A 14,221-nucleotide genomic window follows, 5' to 3' on the forward strand; every position below is an offset into this window, starting at 1 on the left:
TGGCCAGATGTCCGCTCTGCAGATATAAGTCAACAGACATTGCTGTATCTGTTATGACAGGTTTTGTTGTATTTTGATCATTTGTATTTAATAAGGAAGAACCAGGGCGCCAGGCTGGCTCTGTTGGTTGAACGTCTGGCTCTTGATTTTGACTCTGGTCATGATCTCAGGGTGGTGATGTTGAGCAGCATGTCAGGGGCTGCACGGGCTTGGAACCTGCTTGAGATTCTCTCTCTCTCTCTCTCTGCCTCTCCTCCCTCTCTCTCTCTCTCTCAAAAAAAAAAAAAAAAAGTACATATATATGGAAGAACCAATTTCCTTCTGTGTATTGCTTTCTCATAGGTCCTCAAGAAGGCTGCCTCAGTAGTGTGACTTACGCGTCAATGATCCCTCTTCAGATGCTACAGAACTACCTCAGGCTGGTAGGTGGTGGCTGCCAAGAGTCTCTGATGCTGGAAGACACTGGGGTGGCCCGTTTTTGTGTTTGAGTGTGAGCCCCACTCCCCCTGTGACCTTTCCCAGCAGCCCCTTCCCGGGAAGGCGGCTGGTCACTTAGTTCTGGATTCTGGATTGCTGTCACAGCCATGCGGGTGTTCACCTGTGACCTGTGAAGTGTTACGATTGGAGCAGGAGGAGATGGTCTTTCTCAGCACAGACTTGACATCAAGGAACTGATTGTCAATATGGAGGAGAATGGCTATAAATCTCAAGATGCTTTCCTTTAAACTTTTATACTTTAAAACTAAGTTAAACAGGCTAATATTAGTTAAAGTATTGATTTGGCCACTTCAACAGAAACCAAACAGTTAGAGCTTCAACAGTCTAGACGTTTGTCTTTCTCAAACAGGAATCCCAATGGGCGAGAGAGCCAGCCAGGGGATGTGAGGCAGGGTGATCCCTGCAGGGTGTCAGCACCTTCTCTCCCAGTGGGCCACTGTGACCCCGGGGAATTGCTTATGTGGGTTTGGTGGAAGAGAGTCACCAGGTTCTGCCCGGAGGGAGGAGAGCCTGGAGGGGAGGCCCTTCCTTTCTGGGGAGCTGCACACCGTTCCTACCCCCAACCCACTGACCAGAATTGAGACGTGTTCACGCCTGCCTGGGACATGTGATCTTTTGCTGGGCAACCACGCACCCAGCAAAAACTAGTTCTGTTGTTAAGGGAAGAAGCATATGATTATGGAGAGAAAGTTAGCAAATCCTAGACAGTGAGTGAATGTAACACTTTGCATTTGTCCAGTACTTTCTACATGCCAGACAGTGTGCCCGATGCTCCTACGTGTCTCAATTTATTTCTCAAAACATCCCTACGAGGTAGATAGCAATATCCATCTTATAGATAAGGAAATCGAGGCCAAGGTGACGTCATAATGTACCCAAGGCCGCGAGGCCAGTGAGCGATTCAGCTAGGACTGTGCAGTCCCTGCGACATGCAAGGGGCTCTCTGTGAGATCTGTCCAACTAAAACTACTATTGAAGGTATGACACTTGAAAGCAAACATTCATTTTGCTCGCTGCCTTAACTTGGAAAGGGAGCAAGCATTTTCTTTATAAAAAAAAAAATGAATGGGTTTACCTGTGGCCCTTTACAAAAATTGTTTCTATTAACTCTAAATGGATATCTTTGTTCCCCATGAAAAGACGTGTTCAAATCATTTTATTGATGTTCTTGCTACACTCAGAGTTTGGGGGGGTGACCTTCGTAAGAGTAGCTACAGTAGCAGGGGAACCTGCAGAGGCTTTACAATTTCGAAGAGATGATGTCTTGTCAGTGGGAGACTTTCACTAGTTTTCTTTGTTATGTATTCCTCTTCAGAGTAAGCCTGAGGGTTGCATACAAGTGGGGGGTGGGGGCTGCCTTCCACCTGGGCCTTAGTGACACTTGAAGCTGCCTGACCAGTTGGTTTTCAGGAATGAGAGCCTAGGCTCCCTGTAGAATGAGCTGGTCTTCTCCCCCTTGTCCCAGCTTCTCCGTACCAGGCAAGGTTCTGGCTCAGGGCTTCTCATTCACTCGGATGATAAAATGCACGGAACAGTGATCCAGAAGCTTACACCTGCACATTAGGCTTGAGTGAGCACATCTGCTAAATGCAATGCCAGTAGTACATTACACCCCAAATATTCCAAGTGCATTTATATGTGTGCCTCGTCATGCATAAGGCACGGTTAACTACCAGTGATCAACAAACCAGAGACTAACTAGTCGTCAGTCCTATTCTCAGTGAGTGTACACGAACGGCTTTTTAAAATTCAACAATTAACCCCTGGATGAAGATAGCAAAAATTCATCATGCATTTTAGCAATCACTTCAAGATTCAAAGTGACTCGGGCAATAATACAAGTATCATGGTTGTGAATGTTTCATCTTCCATAGGAGATGATAACCGCCCCCTCCCCCTGACGATGCGTTGACACATTTCTGTATCCTGCTGAATTCAGTTGTTTGATGACTGTTTATCGCGAGCCTTCTAAATGCAGACAGTGTTTTGGAAATGGAGGATATACCTGTATGTAAGGTGCATTCCCTGACCTCAGGGAGCTTACATTCTAGTGGGGGGGAGACAAATAAGAAGCAAATGAGTAAATGCGTCTGTAATGACATGACCGGTCAAGTATACAAGTATATGGAAAAGTGCGCAAGTATAAAGAAGAATAAAGCAGGTAGGGAGATAAAGATCTAGTGGAGGCGGTGGCAGAAAGAATTTTTGGGTGGAGACCTTTCTGTGGTGACCTGTGGACAAAGCTAAATGAAGTGAAGGTGGTAGCCTTGTGAAGGGTGTTTGGAGCACCTGGAACCACAGGTACAGAAGGGTCTGTCCTGGCAATGAGGTCTGAGACATGACCAGAAGCTAGATCACATGGGATCAGGGCAAGGACTTTGAATTTTATTCCGAGTGTGAGAAGCCGCCACCAGTAGGGCTTGAGCTGGAGAGTGACCTGTCCACCCAGTGCCGTAATCACCGTAGGCCCATTGAGAGCTCTTTGAATCGTTGAAAATGTGTATCACGTGCAAACCTAGTAATATCTGGCTTCATTGAGGATGACACGTCAAGCTCTGTGGTCAGATACGTAGATTGTTTCATTTAATCACTCCATTGGGGTAGGTATTTATAGCCGTTACTCCCATTTTACAGGTCAGTAAGCCAAGATTCAAAGTAATTTGTCCAAGGTTCTCCGCAAACGAGTGGTTGAACCTAAGGAGTTGAACCTCGTCTGTCTTCCAGCCTCATTCATGTAATAATAGTTTATCCTGGTTATTAACCTTCCGGTTAAGAAGGAATTATAGTAAACAGTTTTAACTGTGTGTGTAATTGTATTACCTAAAATGCACGTATTAAAGCCTTTATGCAGAAAACCACATGGAGTGTGGTTTTTAAATCAGATTTTTTTTTAAATGGTATTATTTTTTTAAAAGACTTTCATTATATAACTACAATAATACAGATCTTAAATCTCCATTCTGACACCTAATAAGGAAACCTCTCTAACTCGAGTTTTGAATCGCTGATAACTTATTATAATAGTTGAACTTTGCGCATTAACTCAGACTTTTCCTAGCCAGTTGCACTGTTTATTGGCTTATTTGCAACCTTTTTTTTAATACTTCAGTGACTATGAATAATTATTATATTAGAAAAATATTTGAATAGATCATCATAATCCAAGCAGTACTTTAAAATGTAGGCCTCTGAACCCCCTGGGACGTAATTGTTGAGATTCCACGGCCTGTTAGCCATCCACCCCAATACGTGCCATGCCAACCGTCCAGAATCACAACTAGGAATTTCTACTTGATAGATTCTCAGAAGAAATCTGCAATGTTCCCGCAAAGACCATGTTGTAAATGATGATGGTTAGGTATCTAAGGCTACAAATCTCCATCAGCTCTGTTAGCAGGTGGCAGGCCAGTTCAGGGCATGGAGGAGTAAATGTGGGTAGGGTCTTAACAGAAGGAGGAAGCCAGTTTCCTGGTGTGAGGAAGGGTGGCCCCGACCCCAGGGAATCTTTTGGCCCCTGTGACAACTGCAGAAGAAGATCCTGAGCAGCAAGGCAAGCGTCCGGCCAGAGGAGGTCTGCCCCAGGAAGAGTTTATGAGTGCGAGAGGCTGGGTGATAAGGGAGCAGTTCGATCCAAAGGTACATCTTAGGGCTGTTTGGGTTTTTGTGGGGTTTTTGGATTTTTTTTTTTTAATAACTACAATACCTAAACTATGATGTCTGTGTGTTACTAAATGAGGGCCTATCTTTATTTGTAGTTAGTAACCAAGTTCGATCTCGGCTCTTAAAGTTTCAGGAAGCTAATTTTTAAAAACCTATGTTGTGTCTCTCTCCGTAAATCGTAATTTCTCTTGAATTCCCATTATTCTTGTATGCCTGTTCTAGAACGAGGGACCTCAGCATGTGGCTACAACCCTCCCTCTCTACCCTGAAGGACTCCAGCTTTTCTGTAGGCCAGATGCTGGATGTGCCAGTATTGTTTGGGAGGATTGTATATGAATACATTAACAGTAACCATGTTGTTTGTGGCTCTAAAGTCATATATAAATTCGTTAAAATCAGTGTCAGAAGAGGTAAGAATGTAAGTCCTGACTCTAAAGCCATGACACTTTAAGCTAAAGCCATCTCAGCTTTATTGGCTCAGTAAAACCTTTTATTTTTTATTCTTTCCTGACTTCATCTTTTCACAACCAGGCCTGAAACCATCTCTCAACAGTAGAAAGTTTCCCTTGGACTCTACAAGTGCTTTAAAATAGTGCCGCCATCAGAAAACACATCACAGGTGCCCCCTTGACCATAGAGGAGAGGGCACCTCCTCTGGGACACTCCATCCCACAGAGAAACGCTGTGGAGGGGAAAAACAATCAAGGGATGGATGGGCTGTTGTTGAGCTCACTGTTTCCATTTAATCCAGAATCATTTACGTCACAAAGCGCTAATTGAGATGTGATAAGAGCTTCCTGAATAAGCTGTGGAGACCCAAGAATAAAAGGGCTTGGTACTGATTGTGATAAAAAGGCCAGTGTCCCTTTACTAATAAGCAAAAATACGCCACTGCAAACACGCACTTAGGAGTCTTGGTGGTGACTCTAATTCACCTTCGGGAAGTGGAGTCTGATTTCCTCAAACAGCAGGCCTCCCTTCAAAACAATTAAAATATTTACCTTCCGCCTCCCAAAATCTCGTCTGTCTGCCTGTCTTCCTATCTATCTTTAGAGCCCTCTGCTGGAAGCATGAAGCCTGTGTATTTATAATACCTCAGATCTTGCTGTTTGGAGAAATGTAATTTTTAGCTAGAGCAGCTAAATGTGTTTTCTTTGCGTAGCTTCGCATGTTTGCATCAGTCTCAGTAGAGCCGTAGGCTCTTGGTGATTATTTTGGTGCGGTGGTTTAGATCTTAAATGGTAACCAGCACAACTACATCCTTTGATGAGTTAGAACAAAATACCAACAACAAAAAATTGATAATATCCGAAATGAGGAAAAACCTAGTGGAATGCATGCATTAGAATGTATGCAGGGCCTGGGAGTCTGTCTGTACGCCTTTTTTTTCCCTTTATTTCCTGATTACGATTTTACCTTATTACAGGAAGGGTATTAGACTATGTGAAGACCAAATGCTTACTGCTAGTGAATGGCCTTTTCAATGCAATTTTAAATAGAATGTTTCCTGTCTGTGTTTTGTAAGAATCTACAATCTGAGAACAAATGAGGTGTTGAAATTGAAGACAGCTTATCTATGAAATCGGGTCTCTTGCCTGTTACGGGATTTCAAAATCAATCTTAAGACAGTGAAGGCAGTTTGACAGGATGGCTGTAATGAATAGAGCACTCTTGTTTTCAGAAGTGAGACAAGATTAAATAGCAATCCTGGTTGAAAATCTCAGGGGTAGCATATTCAGTAAATCTTGAAAATCTGTATCCTGTTTCACTGGTATGAAACAATCCATTCCTTGTGAGAGAATTTCTACCCAATAAGTCATGGCAGTTTGGGATTAATTTGGAGAGTGGAAGACTTCTGGTTTAAAATTGCACTTGGCCTGCAATACCCAACACAATTTCCTACTAAAGTGCTTTTGAAAAGTGACAAAACTTCACAATAGCAGAGGAGAATAGAACTGCGGTCTCCTTTTGGCAAGAATCTGGAAAAAAAAAATCATTTTTTTTCCAGTCCCCTTCAGGAGCAAGAGAGTATTTAAACCCACTTATTTGAGGCCTACCCGAAATGAGGCAGGAAAACACTTTTATTATTTTTCTATTACCATCTTACGAATGATTCAGAAAAGCAAGGTTGATACCAGTTAGAAAAATCGGATGTGTGTCCTTACTGCATAGTCTGTGCTTTGGGGGGCAGGATGACATTCTCCTCCATCTACATTCATTCAGAGATTAAAGCTAGAAATACCTGAGCAGGAAGTTGGTGGGTGGGTGTTGGCAAGGGTGCTCATCTGGGGAGTGTATTATTTAAGCATCTTGAGCAGGATGGGTGCTGGAGCACCCCGCTTCCTGGGGCTGCAGTCTACCTCGGGCATCGTCCCCCACGGTGGACAGCCCAGGTTCGGCCCACGGCACCCAAGGCCCTGTCCTGGGGTGTGACCGGCAGGTGTAGACAGCCGCCCACCGTCCAGCTGATGACCCAAGGCCAGAACCAGCTTAAAAATTAGTGGAAAGTGAGTGAAGCCTACGACGGCCCATCCATCCTGCTTTACTGCAGGTTCTTCCTGCAGTAAAGGTTTCACAATGTAAACACCGGTAACAACCTCCTACCCACGGAGGAACACCGCAGAACAGAATGGAGCCGTCATTCGGAAAACAGAATGTGTTATAAAACACGTTATCTTATAAAAGATCTTCTAAAAGATCTCCTCCTTATAAAAGCAGGAGATAAAATGGAGAAGAATTTGGAAAATCATATTCTTTCCCTAGACAATGCCAGATCAACCGCAGAAGCAAGGCGAGAAAGCCATGGAAGAGAGCAGGCTAAGATGAAAGCAAAAGTGTTGCCAGGGAGGTGGCTGGGGTAAGGCAGTCTAAGAACTAAACATGCAGTGACGTCGCGAAACGTGTACTTGAGACGACGGTAAAGAGCGTCAGTGCTGGGAAAGACCCACGGAAGGAGCTCTCCCCAAAGTAGAAGCAGAGGACCAGAGAGTTATGATGGTGGTGGTGGTGGTGAGGGGACAGATACACTCTCCCAGGACAGAGAGGGAACTTCAGCATTATTGGTCTTCCTTCAACATAAAGAGAATTAGAAGAGAAATTACCAAAAACAGAAGAAAATTTTCTAAGCCAAAAAAAAAGGGTGTGTGTGTGTGTGTGACTGTGGATTGAAAGAATTGAGCATGTTACGTTTGAGATTGGGAGAAAGAGGTCACAACCAGACAACTGGGTGACTTTTTAAAATATAAGTACAATGTGTCCATCCTCTCAGCCTCCCCGTCTCTTAGGTACCAATGAGAACAGATTATTCTTTAATGATAATTCCTTAAGAATCATCCATACCCTCACTGCCTGGAAACAGAACCTTGTCTGAACCTTCTAGGATATTCCCTTTCTCATGTCTAGGGTAATCCCTGTGCCAGTCTTGGTCCTTGCTGGCACTACTGCCATTGCTTGTCTCATCCCAAACCATAGAAGACAGCCCAGGCCAGCCACTGTGGGGCTCATCCCGTGGCTTCAGGGCACTGATGTTCCTTGGGCAGCTGTAGCCACTGTCCTCTTTCTTTCAGGTACATCATTCTCCTTGATGCTGCCCTAGCCTGAGCATAGTGGAATAATGCTTGTATTCAGGGAAGATCTCTGGTGGCTACCAGGCATGTTGTCTTTCAGAGCCTAAGATTCGGTCCCAAGTCCCACATTTGTGGTCCCCTCAAAGAACCACTTGCCTTATTAGCTCATGGTCTGACACCCAGCAGTCAAGCCTGGTTTTCCTCCATGTTCCAGGAGTTGCTCGAAGCCTCTTTCCTGTAATGATGGGCCAGTGGCATGTTCTTCACCAAATCTACCCCAGCCACCCTCAAGGATGTGGCCTTCCCCGGGACCTCAAAGAGGCCCATCATTACAGGAAAGAGGCTTAGAGCAATGTGAAAAGGGTCTGTTCACGTTTGACATCTATATTGCTCTTTTGTGCTTGTGTGCTTGTCTGGACACATGAGCGGAATCACCTCTACTGGTTAGGTTGTTACTTCACCCTACAGATCTTTCGTGTAAGATCTTTCCAGGAAGAAAGCTGCTCCCAGGCATGTAGGCTGGGAGTGGGAGCTCAGCCCTGGCAGACAGTGATTCCCCTCCACATCTCACTCCAGACATCACCCTTTGCCCCCTGTAGATGGCCACTGGCTTTCTGTTCCAGGGCATCCTGTATCTCTATATGTTCTCAGGCAAGGCCTCCCTACATGTGAGGGGAAAAAGGCTTAAAAAAAAATTCCTGTAAGCATCCAGGCAGATTTTCTTTTCTACGGTGTAAAAGTGATCACTCTCTACACAGATTTCTTTGAAATACTGAATTCCAGAGTGGAACAATATAGAGAGTTGATCCAGTAATCTCAGTCATGAAGACGTCTTTTATGAAAGAAGCCAAAGATAATTCTCTGATATGCAACAGCTGTAAAAAGATCACACTCCTATATCCCTCTTTAAAAATACACAAATATACATACACATACACATATCTGCTATACAAAGGAAAAAGCTAAAAGAAGCATAAAAATATACTTTTTTCCTCCCAAGATTTTTTTTTTCCTCCCAAGATTTTATTTAAATTCCAGATACTTAACATATAGTATAGTGTTGGTTTCAGGAGTAGAATTTAGTGATTCATCACTTACCTATAACACCCAGTGCTCATCCTAATACTACTCTCCTTAATGCCCCTTGCCCATTTCATCCATCCCCCCTGCCCCCCTCCCCTCCAGCAACCCCCAGTTTGTTCCCTATAGTTACGAGTCTCTTATGGTTTGCCTCCCTCTCTGTTTCTATCTTATTTTTCTTTCCCTTCCCCTACGTTCATCTCTTTTGTTTCTTCAGTTCCACATAGGAGTGAAATCATATGGTATTTGTCTTTTCTTGCAACTTATTTTGCTTAGCATAAGCAAAATGGAACCCTCTAGTTCCATCCATGTTGTTGCAAATGGCAAGATTTCATTCTTTTTAATGGCTGGGTAATATTCCATTGTGTGTGTGTGTGTGTGTGTGTGTGTGTGTGTGTGTGTGTGTGTGTAAGCTGCTGTACGTATGGGGTGGACCTAGTTTCCCCTTCTCCATGTGCTGGGGTCTGCACAATAATTAACACTTGAAATCCCACTTATGGAAAGTAAGTATATGTATGTACTTATACGCGTGTGTGTGTGCGTGTGTGTGTGTGTATTGTGTATATATAAATCTCCCACATATTCTTTATCTATTCATCCGTTGATGGACATTTGGGCTCTTTCCATAATTTGACAATTCTAGATAATGCTGCTATAAACATCGAGGTGAATGTGCCCCTTCCAATCAGTATTCTTGTATCCTTTGGTCAAACACCCAGTAGTGCAATTGCTGGGTCACAGGGTAGTTTTGTTTTTAACTCTTTGAGGAACCTCCGTACCGTTTTCCAGAGTGGCTGCCCCAGTTTGCGTTCCCACCAGCAGTGCACGAGGGCTCCCCTTCTCCACATCCTCGCCAACATCTTTTGTTTCCTGAGTTGTTCATTCTAACCATTCTGATAGGTGTGAGGTGGTATCTCATCATGGTTTTGATTTGTATTTCCCTGCTGATGAGTGATGTTGGGCATTTTTTCATGCGTCTGTTAGCCATGTGGATGTCTTCTTTGGAGAAAGGTCTGTTCTTCTGCCCATTTCTTAACTGGATTATTTATTTCGGGGGTGATGAGTTTGATAGATTGTTTATAGATTTTGGATACTAGCCCTTTGTCCCATATGCAATTTGCAAATATCTCCTCCCATTCCGTAGGTTGCTTTTTAGTTTTATTGATTGTGTCCTTTGCTGTGCAGAAGCTAATTATCCTAGAGAAGTCCCAGTAGTTCATTTTTGCTTTTGTTTCCCTTGCTTCCAGCAACATGTCTAGTAAGAAGATGCTATGGGCCGGGTCAGAGAGGTTGCTGCCTGTGTTCTTCTCAAGGATTTTGATGCTTTCTTGCCTCACATTTCGGTCTTTCATCCATTTGAATCTATTTTTGTGTCTGGTGTAAGAAGGTAGACTGGTTTCATTGTTCTGCGTGTGGCCATGCAGTTTTTCCAGCACCATTTATTAAAGAAACTGTCTATTTTCTATTGGAAATTCTTTCCTGCTTTGTCAAAGATTAGTCGACCATGTAGTTGAGGGACCATTTCTGGGTTCTCTATTCCGTTCCATTGATCTGTGTGTCTGTTTTTGTGCCAGTACCGTGACCACAGCTTGATGTTCACAGCTCTGTAATAGAGCTTGAAATCTGGCATTATGATGCCCCCAGCATTGGTTTTCTTTTTCAAAATTACTTTGGCTATTCAGGGTCTTTTCGGGTTCCACACAGATTTTAGAATTGTTTGTTCTGGCTCTGTGATAAATATTGGTGTTCTTTGATAAAGATTGCATCGAATGTGTGTAGATTCCTTTGGGTAGTATAGACATTTTAACAATATTTGTTCTTCCAATCCATGAGCATGGAATGTTTTCCATTTCTTTGGGTCATCTTCAATTTCTTTCAAAAGTATTTTCTAGTTTTCAGAGTACAGATTTTTTGCCTTTCTGGTTAGGTTTATTCTTAGGTATCTCACGGTTTAGGGGGCAATTGAAATGGGATTGATTCCTTGATTTTTCTTTCTGCTGCTTTGTTATTGGCATAGAGAAATGCTGAAGATTTTTGTATGTTGATTTTATATCCTGCGACTTGGCCAAGTTCATGTTCTAGCAATTTTTTGGTGGAGTCTTTCAGGTTTTCTATATAGAGTATCATGTCATCTGTGAAGAGTGAAATGTTGACTTCTTGCTTGCTGATTTGAATACCTTTTATTTATTTTTATCGTCTAATTGCTGAGGCTGGGAAGGGAAGCATAGAGATATTTACAGTGGTTGCTTCTCGGTGCTGACACTATCCGTGGTTTGTATTCTACTTTATTTTTCCTTGTATTTTCCAGAATTTCCTTAATGAAATTCATTGCTATTTTAAATATCACTCAAAAGCAAAATAAACATTGGGAAAATTCAAACTACAGAGCATCTACAAGAGGTAATAAAAACATTTGCAAGGGACGAAATACACTTAAGAACCATGTTCCCAGCCTGTGTGCCGAACCTCGCTATGGAAGATACAGGGAAGAAAGAGTATGCTTCTTAATACAGTGTCAGCTCTTCCTATAAGTAAATACTGCATAAAATACTCTATAAATATATAAATACTATATTTGCCAGTATTTCACATTAAATTGAAAGACTTCAAGTACCCAATGAACAAAATGAATCCTGAAATTATTATTTTTAATATTTTCAAAGGACAATCAGAAAGGAAATTTCCTGCTTGGGTACTGCTTTTTTTTTTTTTTTCCCCTCTCCTTCACATTTTCACCTAAGATTTCCTCTTGGTTTATTAATAGGTCGAGCAATACCATAATGTCATTTTCCATGGTCCAGAAGGAAGCTTGCAAGACTACATAGCACATCAGCTTGCACTCTGCATGAAGGTACCCATTGCTTGAGTATCCTCTCCTTTTCTCTGAGAATGTGAAAGCATGTAGAGAACTAATCACTGATTTCTTATCACAGCACAGACAAATGGCTGCGGGATTCACCTGTGAAATAGTGAGAGCCGAAGTGGATGCTGGTTTCTCCAAGGAACAGCTCGTAGACCTGTTCATCAGTAGTGGTAAGACCATTCCAGGAAACTGAATTGTCGTAACTGAAAGGGCATGATCTTCAGTGATACTGTTGAAAGGAAATAAACTTTCTCTCTTGGCGGGGGGGGGGGGGGGGGGTTGATTTAGGATGACTTTTCAATTATTCAACAGTGTTGGGATGAAAATGGGGAATCCAGATGAACACACAAAAAAATTATTTTCATGTATCTGTCATTGCATTTGTTGCTCATCCTACGTTCTCTTCTTTTTTTCCCCCATCTTTTGTGTACAAATCATCATCTGTTGTGAACATACTATTTAACTGGCACCAGAGGTATACTAAGGGAGGAGGGGGTGTTGGGAGCCACCCACACTTGCAGGACTAAGTATTCTATCAATGACGCTGTTCAGAATTGCATGGTGATAATAAGAAGTAGATAGGTTTTTAGTAAATGATATTATTCATAGATTTTCTACCATCAAAGCACCCCTCATTGAAGCACCTGAATTAAACTTTCTCCAGCTAACCATTGGCATGTCGCTGACTGGCGCTTTGCTAAACACACTGCGTGCATTCATTAACTCGTTTAATCTCCACAGCAGCCCAGTGCACGTAGGTGTCATTTCTGTCTCAAACATGAGGAAAGTGGCACAGAGGGGTTTGGTATCTCGCCACAGCTACAGGGGGGCAGAACCAGGATTAAATACGCTTATTAATACGACTTTTTCATGCATTTTCTATCTTTCTTAGGCTCCAGAGTCCACCAAGTTTCACCCCAGGTGGAATTAGCATACCCTGCATAGCACAGTAGGACTAGCAGCTCTGACATAAAACTCACATGGACTGGACTCCAGTCTCCAAGAGCTCAAAGCTGCAGGGACCCCTGGGGAGGGGGTGCAGTTGCCAGATCAGTGATAGAAGAGCTGAAATGCACATTTAAATCTTTTAGGTGTTTCTCATCTTTGGAGCCACTGATCGAGGGAGATAACCTCGTGGCTAGGTCAGCGTTGGGAAGGAGGAAGTGCCAGCAGCTAGTAAGTCAAGAAATAGAGTTAAGAGGCAGGCTTGGGGAGGGACTGAGGGTTCCAAAGACCTAGGCCCACATTTTAAGGACAGGAAAATCCCACCAGAATCGGCATAGGATGATGGTGCTTGAGTTAGTCTTTGTTCAGAAAGTAGTGAAAGCTGCAGAAGGCTGTTTTCCCTGCTGCTGTTACTAATAATCACTAACATTTATTAAGCTCTGACTCTGGTAGGCCCCGTTCTAAACACCCTGATTTATAAACATGAAAAAATCTGAACCAGGAGGTTAGAGTACCCTGACCAAAGAACCCTCTGCAAGGACACAGCCAAGCAGGACTCAGACTGCTGCTGAGCCTGTCCTCCATCACTGCCAGCCACTACTCCGCAGGAACTCACCTGTGCCGAAATTTCTGTCCGCCCCCCACGCCTTGGTCTTCCAACAAAAGCCCACTACATTTTTTCCCCAACGTTCAGTATTGTTTTACCTCAAAGTAAGAAGCTGACATATTTTGTTCTCACCCTGTCGCAGCAGATAGCAGTTACAGATTGAATTCTTCTCTCTGCTCTGAGCTTAGAGAGCTAAGAAAATTAGCAGTGAATGAGGTCGTAAAGGATGGAGACAGCACAGCACTGCTAAACCTGGGGGAGTGTCTGAAGCATTCCTCCTCCTCCTCCTCAGCCTCTCCCACTTGAAACTCGGGCTTGTCAGCAGACTCGACAACCTGAATGTCCACAGGGGCCAAGCGACCTCACCGAAGGGGAAAGGCGGTGGGCGGCGGGCGCCTTGTCTCCATGTGCAGGAGGGCAGCAGCTCTGAGCTGCAGCAGCTGGTTGCTGATGGCACGTAGATCCAGTGTCACGTGGTCTTGTGACTTTTAAGAAGTTAGAAATCCCTTTTTATGTGAAGATGTCGGATTTTCTTCCTTCGATGTTGGCACTTATTTCAGTTTTTAAAGCCAAATGAGGACCATGTAGAACTCCCAGATCTCCCCATTCATGGACACCCCCATCTTTGTCCCTCCTGGTCCACGGTCAGGTCCTGCCAGACGGGTCCCAGGCATGCCTCTTTCTTCCTTCCCGTTGGTACCATCTTACCTTATGTCCCCTCTGCCTGTATCTCTTCTGCGTTCCCGTGCATGGCTACTCGGCCTACTGCTTCTCCTCCTCACACATCCTTCACGGGCAGTCGGACCCTTAGGTAAAAGCTGTCTGTGATTCCAGCCCTGCACACGCTTCTGTCGCCCACTGAACTAAGCGGTTCATTGGGGCCATTCAAGACCTTCCATTCAAGGACACTGATCCACCTCATTGGCTTATCTGACCCTTTATTATATTTTTTTAATTGAGATATTATCGAGACATGCCATCGTGTGAGCTAAAGGTGTACAG

General features: G+C 43.5%; 1 protein-coding gene across 1 annotated transcript in view; it reads left to right on the forward strand.

Moving 5' to 3' along the window:
* Positions 1-14,221, forward strand: part of CTTNBP2 (cortactin binding protein 2) — a 143,882-nt gene that overhangs the window by 106,335 nt on the left and 23,326 nt on the right. Inside the window, exons 13-15 of the mRNA XM_072783270.1 lie at positions 343-422; positions 11,569-11,655; positions 11,738-11,837. Of these exons, the coding sequence (XP_072639371.1) occupies positions 343-422; positions 11,569-11,655; positions 11,738-11,837 (267 nt within the window). The remainder of the gene's footprint in view (positions 1-342; positions 423-11,568; positions 11,656-11,737; positions 11,838-14,221) is intronic.

Source organism: Canis lupus, chromosome 18 (assembly GCF_048164855.1).
Source record: "Canis lupus baileyi chromosome 18, mCanLup2.hap1, whole genome shotgun sequence".
In the NCBI taxonomy this organism is placed as follows: domain Eukaryota; kingdom Metazoa; phylum Chordata; class Mammalia; order Carnivora; family Canidae; genus Canis; species Canis lupus.